Here is a 12,210-nt window from a genome sequence, read left to right as displayed (position 1 = left end):
AAAGTACATTTTGATTCTATTATTGCTTTCTTATTTTGCGACAAAAAACCTGTTTATAAAACACAAAATTCTGTAAAAAAATTAAACATAGAATTTATCATTTTATAGTTCTGTGTTCTATCTACCGAATGTCATCAATACTGTCAGACGCCAATTCTTTTCTTTGAAAACTTCAGTAGGAAGGTACGTGTTTTTCGGCAATTTATTTTTCTACAAAAATCTAAATAAATTTTAATCATCCAAAATATTAAAGTTATCGAAATTATAAAATTCAGTAATATGGATTTATTTTCATTTTTATTTTTTCTTTTTTCAGCCAAACAACAAAAATGTCTGATAACGAAGTGTGAGTATTAAATTAACCTTACTTTAAATAATAACAAAGCTCTACTTATGATGAATTTCGGCGGCTCCCTCTTCTGAGGTTACCCAAATATAAAAATTATGCTGATATCCGCCTTCTGATTATTCTAAAAGACAATGTTTACATGAATTTTAAATTAGTTAAAACACTAAAAGCATGTTTTTTCTGTTTCAGTGATGATGCACCCCCAGCCCCACAAGTACAATCTGGTGGGCCCATGGACGTAAACCAAGCACTCCAAGAAGTCTTGAAAACAGCCCTTATTCATGATGGAGTCGTTCATGGTTTGCATGAGGCTGCTAAAGCTTTAGATAAAAGACAAGCCGTGCTTTGTGTGCTCGCTGAAAACTGTGACGAACCTATGTATAAGAAACTGGTGTCAGCTTTATGCTCAGAACATCAAATTCCTCTTATTAAGGTAGATAACAACAAAAAATTAGGAGAGTGGTCAGGGTTATGCAAAATTGATAACACTGGTAAAGCACGAAAGGTCGTTGGCTGTTCCTGCGTAGTCATTAGGGTAAGTTAAAATTTAATTTTTTTAATTTATGCTAAAGCTTGTGATCCTTAAGATAATTGTTTACATTAGCAAAGGTCAATCATATAACAATATAATACTGTAAAATAAAAATTGGAAATTGAACTGAAATGAAAATGTTTCAGTGGACGTTGATTATGACTAGAAGGGACAAGATCAGGAAAAATGTGATTAGGAAAGAGCTGGTTGACTATTGTCTCAAAAAAGGTTCTAGAACAAAGAGTGCAATGGGGTTTGATCATGTCAGATGTAGATGTGAGAACTAGTTGACACTTTATTTTAAAGTGAATACCTCTACCTTTAAAGTGAAATTAGTGTGTTTTATTTCAAAAATGTCACGTAAGAATTTAAATAGTCGCTGTAAAGAGTATCATAATACTTTGGCAACTATGTCAACTTCGATCTCATCTATAGCTCTTCGAACGTAGATAATGACGTGCAACAATTTGTAAATTAGATGGACTGTAGGTTAGGTTTAACTTACATCTACTTATTAGTTTTATATAGTAAAACCTGTGCAAAATGGAATTTTGTAGTTTTGATCCAGTTTTTTGGAATATGTGTATATAAATATAAAAGAAAATTGGTTGATGATTCTGTGTTACATGTTCTAGGTTAATAAGGGTTCATATGTTAATGAAATGTAACACCAGTTTCCTAATGTTACTTGGTATTTTTAAATATTAAAAAATATAGCTGTCAAAAAGGATACAAAAGAAACTAGTGGAAAAACTAATATTTTAAGTTTCAAAATAACAGTGAAAAGATTCTACAAAAAAAAATAGTACATATTTAAAATGTAAAGAAAAGTACTAACATTGTATCACACCCAAGAAAAAAATACATTGACAACTATCACGTTTATGATTGATTGAATATAACTGATATAAATAAACCTTACATTATAATTAGTAAAGTAATGAAACTTTACAATAACAACCAACTAGCAGAAGAGCTTGCAATATGCTATAAATTACATGTTGCAAACTTATTATAGTCTATGTGTGCATCATTTTCACATCAATAATTGGTACAATTATTTGTTGTGAATGTCAACAATAAAATGTGATTAAAATGAAATTCAGTTCATATTTACCAAAGTGTGTCAATCAACACAGTTTCTTATTCGTACAGTACCTTTTACTCAATTTATTTTTAAATTTAGCATGATGATTTTCTGGCGGCTCCCTCTTCTGAGGTTACCCAAATAAATATTGTGCTGATCATCGCCATCTGATATTTTTGTTTTTTTATTATTGTATTACTGAATTCTTGAACTGTGAATGATATTTTTTATTTTTGTTTTCAGGACTATGGAGAAGAATCCCCAGCCTTAGATGTTCTTAGAGATTATCTTAAGAATGCTAAGTAATGTTAACACATTTTTTATTTAATAAAATTTAAAAATTCACTGCTTGTGTTTTTATTTAAAAATTGTGTATGTACATACATAATTGGAGCAAATTATTGATAGCCTGTATTTAAATCTTATTTTATATATATATATATCAAATTTTTAGTCTCAATCTTTTAAATTTGTTAGTTATGTTAATTTGTTAATACTCCAGTCATCAGAGACCATAATGCCACTCAACCTGTAAAAATCATGAATAGGATGAATTTTGCTGTGAATGTTATCACTCTCGCCGCTAAGTGTAACATTAATGTACACTTGCAGCGTTTTATGTTAACAAAATAATATAGTTTTGGCGCATGACAAAAAAATTTAAAATATCATTGGTGGCAAAAGTGTTAATTTTGGGATTCCAAAACAGATGAAAAAAGTTTACCGCTTCTATGTACGGTATTTGCCCTAAAACCCCCTTCTAGGGGGAAAAACGGAAAACATTGATTTCCTAAGAATCTGTATGCTGTAGAAAAAATGTTTGGAACAAAAAATGCAGCAGAGGTAATTTTAAGCAAAAATGTTTCATAGCACTTTTGTGTAACCATTTTCTCTGAAACAAGGCTTGAAGTGACAGGTGTTTTTGAATGTTAGTTAGGCATGCGAAATCGTGGTTTCTAAATAAAATTTGTATTTACTAGACAGTAAAAATTCGATACCTTTGATCTGATTCTATTAACAAAAATCAAAATGCTTTTTAAAGGAAAACAGTACAGCTTTTACACACAATTTTTGCGTTTTGGTGCAAATGGAGTAAGTTTCTATAAAGTTGGTAAATACACCTGGCGTGATTTTTGCCATTTTTTATGATACTCTTAAAATTTATCACTTTCATTGACCAGTCACTATGGAATTTCCATTGTTAAAGTCTAATCTTCAAAACATAGCATGAAATTTTGAGTTTTGGCAACAAATATGAGGCATTTGAAATATGCTTAAAAATGCTGAATTTAAACTTACAAATGTTCCTACATCACGGGAAATAAATCCATAAAGAAGGGATTGGTGAAATTTGTAACTGAAAATGTGTAGTTTATTAACACCTACTTGTGCTATCGAAAAGAAGCAGTTTTATTGCTTGAGAAATTGAAGTTCACTGTTTCTACTGAATGCATGTAATCACCTAATTCAGAGGAGTCTTGGAATTTCAAGGGATACCTTCAAAAACAGTAAACAATGCGCTTCGCTCGAGTATTGCGAGTGACAATTGAAGGGGTAAGAACCAAAAGGGTCTAAGTGACATTTTAAAAAAAAATGAGTTGAGTGCAAATATCCAAAGTTAAAACTAAACATTACTTACTGGCAAAACGATCCAATTGATTTTTAAACGTTTTGCGCCGTCTCCGTTGAAATTTCAAAACTTTTAGCTTCAATTTCCCGTTTCGAACATCCCGAAATATGGTCTAAATCGAAAGTTACATATTTTTTTGTGAACGATGAGGAAATCATTATATTTGGCCTTATACTTCATACAAAACGTTTAAAACTGCTTCTTTTTAATTACACAAGGACGTGTTTAAAAACTATGGTATTCCGTTCACATCGATAATTTTCTGTTACACTTTTGCTTATCTTTATTTTCTTCACTGTCTTTTTTTGAACGGTTAACCTTATCGTTTTAATTAGCTTTGGAAAAAACTCATATCCGGCAGCGTTATAGTTCCATTCCTTTGATTCATCCAAAAATCTGTAAAATCAATAAAAAGAACCATCGTAGACTTATTGTATTCATAACTTTCAGACTATATTTCTCTAAGTTATTACTTGTATTACTGAATTTCTGTAGCTTTTGTTCACACACATATAGTCTATTCGGTTAGGTACCACTCGTTCAGGTGTATCTGATCAAAATCTCCAGGTGTACAGGGGATGCTTTGGGTGTTTGAAAATTGTATTTGCGATTATTAGTTGCTTTTTTTAAAGAGAGAGATGCCAACTTATCTCCTCTGCCGTGTCGTATTCCTACACCATGTTTTCCTATGGTATCTTCCTGTTCTTCTTCGCTAATCTTCGCATTAAATTCTCCCATGACAATTTTGAGCTCGTGTTTCATTTTGGATGCTCTTCCTAAATCATAGAATTTTTCAATATCTTCTTCGTTATAATCTTGTGTGGGTGCATAGACTTGTAATACATTCATTTTATGTGTTGTTATAATAACAGTATAATGCTATAACAACAGTATGTTGTTATTTGCAGTTGTATCATTAATATCCTGTATGAAAATATGACTACGTTTTTATTTTTTGACCATGCCCTTCTGTACAATTGTTGCTATCACATTTCTGTATTTTTGATTGTCTTTCTCTTCGTATTATAAAATATGATCGTGCATAGTTACTTTGTCAGAGTCTGGGCATCTCACTTCACTTATTCAAAGGATACTTACATCTAGGCACTTCATTCGTTGAATGGTTTTACCAATTTATAAATGGATAGAACGTGGTATCAATTAAAATGTCCCGAACGTAATTCCAAGAGGTAAACAAGTATCTTAGGCTGGGTTCAATTAAAATGCTTGCTTGTAAAATTCCAATAGAGGCGTTAACCCAAATAGCACAGTACGTTTTGAGGACGTACAATTTTGGTACTGTACGTACATGATGTAAAATGTACGTTTTAAGTACGTACACTGCGGTACATACCAGTATGTACAGAAGAGTACGTACTATTACGTCTTAAGTATGTACATGAGAAAGAAGAGCTAAACATATTTATTATGTTAGGTTATATTAACCTAACCTAATTTGTTTGCTTAGGAATTTTCCACCTCGAGTACAGTTTTGATGTGATAATTCATTGCAAGAGTTTCATTTAGATTTTTTTACTTATTTTTGGTGTTCGTGCTTATAGTGTGGTTTCCTGTTATCTTATTCAGTCTAGTGTTTTTTAACTTATATAGTGATACTGAAAAATGTGTTTTGTGGGTAAGGAAGTATATTTAAAACAAAACCATTTGGTAAACTTTAAGATTTATAAGTTTTGCTTGTTTTTGTACTTCAAATATGAATAATAAAAATATATTCACCTATATTTACTTTTATTTACATAAACCATCATAAGTGTATATAGTATGTACATAATATGTATATATAGTATGTACTAGGTACGTACCTTCAGTACGTACTAGGTATGTACCATAAATTGGAAAATGTACGTCTTATGTACGTATTAAGTACGTACTTCGTACAGCAAAGTACGTACATTGTACATAATTTATGTCCCATCAGTACGTACTTAGTTTGTCTTATGTACGTACTTGTGCTTACTGGGAATCCCAATATGAAGAATTGCTGATTTGCAAGTTTCTGGGAGACGTAGGAAAGGAAGACATGAAAGAGACGTTTAATAGGCAGCACATATCAGTAAAGGGGATTATATATAACCCAAGATAGAAACGTATGGAGACATGTAATTACGAAAGCCAACCCCGCATATGGAAAAATGATACTATCATCATGTAAGATTTGTTCACTACATTTTAGTCAAATTATTATAGTTCCTTATATTAAGTCATCTATATCTTAAGATATACTATAACTAGTACAATGTTTACTGCATGTAACAGACTTAAACTCTGATGGATTTATTCCTCTATTGGGTTGTCTGGATGATATTTATTACGAGTATAAATATTGCTTAGTTTATTCTATATTCTTGTAACTCTAAGCAAACCAGTCACAAATTTCATTCATGTATGACACAAATATATAAATTTCCAGATTCCCCATATGATAATTATCTGTGTGTGTGTGTGTGTGTTTCATACATATCTCTGGTTTCATAGAAGCTTTTGTTTCACAAGAGAGGTTAAGGAGTTCAGAATGTTTTTATCAATACAAAAACTAGTAATCACACAACGAACGGACATTGCTACGAGTTTGTAATAAATGACTACATCAATTTCTGTTTAGGATTACCATGACCGTTCTTTTATCTACTGGTTTGTAAATATCAATATTCATTGGACCGAAATAAATTTTTTAATTGGTCATGTAATTTTGTGATCCATCTGTCAGTCCATTCATAGATCAGGTATGATGATACCAAAACGAACGTGATAACGATTTCAGTATTCTAAAGGTTTTACTTGTTTCTGGGAAAACTACCTGACCTCTGTAATTTTATTTTTCTCTGTTTATTTTATAGTTGTAGGTACTCTGAAAAAGAATACTGTTTTAGAATTTGATTATATGAAAATGAATTGTAGATTCACACAACATTCTCCATATATATTACAGATACTAAACAGAAACAAAGTAATATGAATAATTAAATACGACAAAAACTAGTCAATACATTATAGTTAAATAGTTGTTTGACATTCTTCTTTATGGATATTCCAGTGGTCAACTTGGCATTCTCTGCTGCAGTACCATGCATTACGACATCGGGAACATCTTTTTGAAGCATTATTTTCACACTTTGCACACTTTTCATCACGCTGAGCTTCAAACATTTCCAGTAACTCTGTGTTGTAAGCGTCAGATAACCTATAATTGTAATTTAAATTAAACTATTTCATAAAACTATGGTCCACAAAATAAAAGATAGACTAGACTTCAAAAGCAGAATGAAATTTTTCCTGCCAAATATTTCGCGCATATTAGGCGTCAACATCAAAACTATTAATGATATCATACAGTTCTTAAAAGACTTAATTTTTAACTAATTTTTAAAATGTTTGTGTTAAAAAAGTTACCTATTGCCATCTTCGCCTTTAAACACACACTTTTTTAAGTTTGATTGATGATAATTTTATTTCTTATTCATCACCACGTGTATATCCTTCGTAGGTGGTATATAATATACTGAAATCTAGAATAGGTCTTCCCTTTCGTTTCTTTGCTCCAGAACAACATTTCTAATAACTAGACTGTTATGTTGTGTTAAGTTGTAAATTTACCTTAATATTTGTAAACCTACCTTAACATTAGTGACATGTCAAATAGAAGAAGAAGCCCGGGAGTGAAAGAGAAGGACAGACATTGACAGTCGACAGACTGGTCTTATCGCTCATTAGAGATAATTATGTATTAGCACAGAATACTAATCACAACTTAGTATTCTGTGGTATTAGGTATTAGCACAGAATACTAATCACAACAAGAAGCGAAAGCTTTGTCGGAACCTTTGATGTTGGGAGGACAGAAATTCAGAGTGACAGTAGCAATAAAACTATGCATTCGTACACGAAGAAAAGTAGTGAGGAAGTCGTTAAAAACTGTAGTCAAATGATAGTTACACTGAGAAATGAAGTAATCATTTTTAAGTAATCTGTTTTGTATGAATTTTATTTTTTCTGTAAAATTTAATATAACTTATATATCAATTCTGTACTGATAATTAAAAAGTTGTTAAGTCAAAAATATCGATTTGTTTTTTTTAACAAACAAATTACCGTATTAAAAGTATTTTAGTACGTTAAAAAACCGATAAAAATCGATTGAATTTGAGAGTTAATTTCAAAATAGAGATAAAAAGCAGTTGATTTCTATTACTTTTTATCGTTTTTTTAAGGTTAATAAAACACTTCATCACTCAAAATCTACATTTTGACTCAAGACTTTCTTACTTATCAATACAGAATTATACTTTTGAAATTTCTATTAACTTTGTCTTAAGTTGCTGACTTTTTTGTTTCCTGTTGAGGAATTTCTTTGAATGTGAATATCTATTAACCTCCAACACCACGATATTTTCGCTGCGCGTAAAAACTCTGCAGCTGCGGCTAGAATGACTGTATACCCCTTAGATTTCTTTCTATGCATCTGAGGTCTCTGAAACTTCTGGTTGTATTGTAGTAAATTCAACTCGCCAGTACATATCAAATTTATGGTAGGAAAGGGTAAAAAGTTGTAATAAAACAGAATTTAGTATTCTGTGGTATTAGTTTGTCTTGTAATAAATAAAATATACAGAAGTGAGTCGTCTATTATAACAAAGAAAGTATATGGAACATAGACTTAGGCAAATATGCAAAATGCATATATTATACATTTTATGTTATCTGGGGATTTTACATATTTTCTTCTTCTTTAAGTGCCATCTCCGCGACGAAGGTTGGCAATCATCATGGCTATTCTGACCTTCGAGGCAGCTGCTCTGAACAATTGCCTTGAGCTACAACCAAACCACTCTCTCAGTACTTTTCCTTGAATTATGAGTCTTAAGATGTTGTATCTTTCGCCTCTCATCATGTCCGAGATATTGCAATTTCCTTTCTTTTATTGTATTTTCCATTTCCATCTCTCGACCTATTCTCCTTAACACTTACGTATTCGTGATTCTATCTACCCATGGAATCCTTAACAATCTTCTAAATGTCCACATTTCAAACGCGTTAAGTCGATTTATTGTATTCCTGTTTAATGTCCATGATTCAGCTCCATAGTAGAGTACACTGTGTACATAGCATTTAATTAGCCTTATTCTGAGGGCCAATGTCAGATCTTTGCTGCATAAAATCTTTTTCATTTTCACGAAGTTGGAACGTGCTTTTTCAATTCTAACTCTTATTTCTGCAGTATAATCGCTATTTTCTGTGATTATCGTTCCCAAATAAGTATATCTTTTTATTCTCTCAATCTGCTGGCCGCCTACCGTTAATATTTCGTTTGTATTGTTGTTCTTGCTAATTTTCATGAATTTGGTTTTTTTGATGTTAAAGAGAGAGTCCGTACATATTTGCATATTTGCCTAAGTCTAATTATTAGAAATATTGTTCTGGGACAAGGAAACGAAAGAAAAACCTATTCTAGATTTCAGTATACTCCGCCCACGAAGGATATACACAATTCCAGTTAATTTTAAAACTATGATTTTTGTCTAAAATGTAAATATGTTTATAATATATTAAATATATCTTTCTTTATTAAACCGCATTCTAAATTTAAGATCGATGATAAATGTAGCGTTGATTGCCCCACACTAAATCTCAGCAACTACAATGCAACAAAATGAGTCACTGATAACTGGTTACTTCTGCTTGGGAAGTTCACTCGTTGATGGTGTATTTGTGATCATATTTTATGAATGTATTTCTAGTACAAATAATTAATCAGTACAAAAAGTTATTCCTACCTTCCTGCAATAGCTTGCAATGTTTCCTTATCGTTGGTAAAAATTTTTTGAACTTGTTTTTGGGCAATGCTTTTCCAATTTCTGCCAGTTTGGTTTAAAATGCTTTCTTTAATATCCAAGACTGTTTCTATAAGCAAAGGCTTAGGATCTGAATGATTTTCTTCCATGACACTGAATCTACTCAACCATTCTTGTAATTCAATCAGGGGAGACAGCTGGTCAAGAAGAGTAGGAATCATTCGAGGAAGAAGTTTTGAAAGCGTGGTTCGATGCTTGTTCGTAAGCGCATAATATTTTGAACATTCTGGATCTAAGAGAAGTTGTCTGATAGCTAACCATGCCTAAAACAGTGTATAAGGGATATAATAATATAAAACCACAGAAAGAAGCTCCAAATATGTGTGTGTGCGACGGATATGTCATCTTGTTCGACTTTCTATAACTCATGTTCAAGGTATTTAGTCAATGAAATAAAGAGGACTGCTCAAGCGACCTCGTATGATAATAAGTTATGAGTAATAAAAGATCTAGTAACATGGCTATTATTAAGAGATTTTCAAGAAAAATAGTACATAGAATGAAAAAGTTTAACAAGAACTTTATTTTGTTTTATTTCAAGGCACCTCAAATCGAATTCAGAATGATTCAATTTCTGCTATTTCGACAGTAGTTTCAAATCAAACAAAATAATTAATGAAATTAGACAAACACGCTTTATTACAATTAGTTTAGATGAAACAACTGATGTTATAAATTTTAGCAGGCTCTCTGCAATAGAAATATAAAAAACAGAAAATATAACGGTTTTTACAATGAAGTTATACCTAGATGAGTTTGCGAAAAATGGTATAAAAATTGAATTACATTAAAAATGTGTGACTTTTTATAATTTTTTTTATAAATTGCTTCCCTTTTTTCAAATTTTACCGACCGCCCTTGCAACATAGCAAGAAGAACAAAATGTACAATTTATAAGACACTGATAAGACCAGTCCTAATATACGGATTGGAAAAATGCTTATTGCCAAAAAGCGATGAGAAGTTACTAGCGACGTTCGAATAAAAAATTTCAAGAATATATACAAGGGAGAGCGAGCAAACAACGTATGGCAAAACAGATACAACTTCAATGCATATAAAGAACCAGTCATTCCCACGTTCATAAAAATTGGAAGACTGAGCTGGTTGTGTCACGTAAAACGGACGCAGGAAGATCTGGCCTCCAAGAAAATTATCAGGCAGGCACCAATGGGAAGAAGACAAAACGAAATACCCAGACTATATGGAGCAGCTACAAGACCTGAAAACATTAAAAATAAACTAGAAGTGTAAAGCCCATAATAGATCTGAATGGCGGAAGATCTTAGAAAAGGCCAAGACTCACAATAAGGATTGCCGTGCTACTGATGATGACAAATGTTATTCTACGCGGTTATGGAAAAGTACGCAAGGAAATTTTAATTCTAGACAAAAATGCCAGAGGAATTCACTTGAAGGTGTTAGAATTATTTTATAAAGATCGACATATACTAGCTGCTTCTACCCAGTAAAACAACAAAGATAACATTGGATTGGGACCGTTAACTATGTCATCTCGTTCATTTAAACCTTTGTCCCAATTATTTTTATGAATCATTGGGACATAAGCTTCATTGTCGATGAGTGAAACATTTTTTTTAATTATTCTTGTCCATTAGAAAGAAATTATTAAATTTTAGTTTACCTGTCCTTCATATTGGGACAATTGTTCGTTATCCCACTTTTTCCATTTACCTCCCACGTACATTTTCCCATCTTTATACCATGGAGCCCTAATTATAATTTCTGTAAAAAGAACCGGTACATCATAATCTGCATACATTTTAGACTTAATTGAAACAGGTAGTATATCTAGATTTTCGGATAAATATCTTATTATTGCAAGTGATCTTATCCCAATTTCAAACGACAAATTATGTTTTTGGCGAATTAGCTGCTTCTCTGTCGATTCGCTTAAATCAGGCTCTGTTTGTGTTACAGTCAGTAATTGGGAGATATTGGCAGTTGAATATTCCAATAAATCTGCTGCTGCGTCTCCTAAAGTCTCACAACAGTTTGGATGAAACAAAACTAACTCCAAGAGGGCTACACAGACTGCTTCATGATATAATATAGAATATGCAATAAATGTATTTTCTGGATACGGTTCCAACTTTAATAGTTCAGGTAAAACTTTTTGCTTCCATATACTGATTAGAATAGCTTCGTGAACTAATAAAGGTACCTAAAAAGATACATAAATAAATCTAAAGATAAAATCAGACCAAAAAGCTTTACCTTTCCACAACAAACTAAAGTTTCTTTAACATGTTCCTCTTTTATATCCAATGCTTCTATCAAAGCTTCTTGATTAAGTTTTTGTAATCGATGGTGCCATTCAATCCACCTTTCAAGTTAAAAATCATGTGAGTGATAAAAAATTTAAAATAAAGAGAGTGAACTTACTGATATGATCCCAAGTTCTCAATTTTTTGAATACACATTGTATCTACGTACAGTTCGATTTCATTCGGTAAAAGTAAAGAATCCATTTCGACTATTTGAATACTGACAATAATATTTTATTGACCAAACGTCAACTTATCGCTAAGAAACGTTCAAAATGACTACATAGTAAATAAATAATAATATAATATAGAAATAAGTATTATAATTAGGTTAAAACAGTCATGGATTATACTTAGTTTTCAAATTTGATTTTTTTATTTGACAGTTCCATTTTTAAATTTTACCACTTTATTTACATTTTAATATAAGGTGGCTGTCACACTAAATGCTTAG

General features: G+C 31.5%; 2 protein-coding genes across 2 annotated transcripts; one reads left to right on the top strand and one right to left on the bottom strand.

Moving 5' to 3' along the window:
- Positions 1-71: 71 nt before the first annotated feature.
- RpS12 (ribosomal protein S12) lies at positions 72-2,313 on the top strand. The gene is made up of 4 exons (XM_072531801.1): positions 72-183; positions 317-346; positions 539-884; positions 2,212-2,313. Exons 2-4 carry the CDS (start codon positions 330-332, stop codon positions 2,272-2,274), a joined length of 426 nt encoding a protein of 141 aa, XP_072387902.1. The 5' UTR covers positions 72-183; positions 317-329; the 3' UTR covers positions 2,275-2,313.
- Positions 2,314-6,527: 4,214 nt separating this feature from the next.
- Positions 6,528-12,075, bottom strand: LOC140440582 (zinc finger MYND domain-containing protein 10 homolog). The gene is made up of 5 exons (XM_072530958.1): positions 11,875-12,075; positions 11,707-11,815; positions 11,114-11,653; positions 9,391-9,731; positions 6,528-6,800 (listed from the first exon to the last, which is right to left on the bottom strand). The coding sequence occupies exons 1-5, from the start codon at positions 11,958-11,960 to the stop codon at positions 6,614-6,616; spliced, it is 1,263 nt and encodes a 420-aa protein (XP_072387059.1). The 5' UTR covers positions 11,961-12,075; the 3' UTR covers positions 6,528-6,613.
- Between the last annotated feature and the right edge of the window lie 135 nt (positions 12,076-12,210).

This window comes from Diabrotica undecimpunctata, chromosome 5 (assembly GCF_040954645.1).
Source record: "Diabrotica undecimpunctata isolate CICGRU chromosome 5, icDiaUnde3, whole genome shotgun sequence".
NCBI lineage: Eukaryota > Metazoa > Arthropoda > Insecta > Coleoptera > Chrysomelidae > Diabrotica > Diabrotica undecimpunctata.
This window is presented reverse-complemented; position numbering and strand designations above follow the sequence as displayed.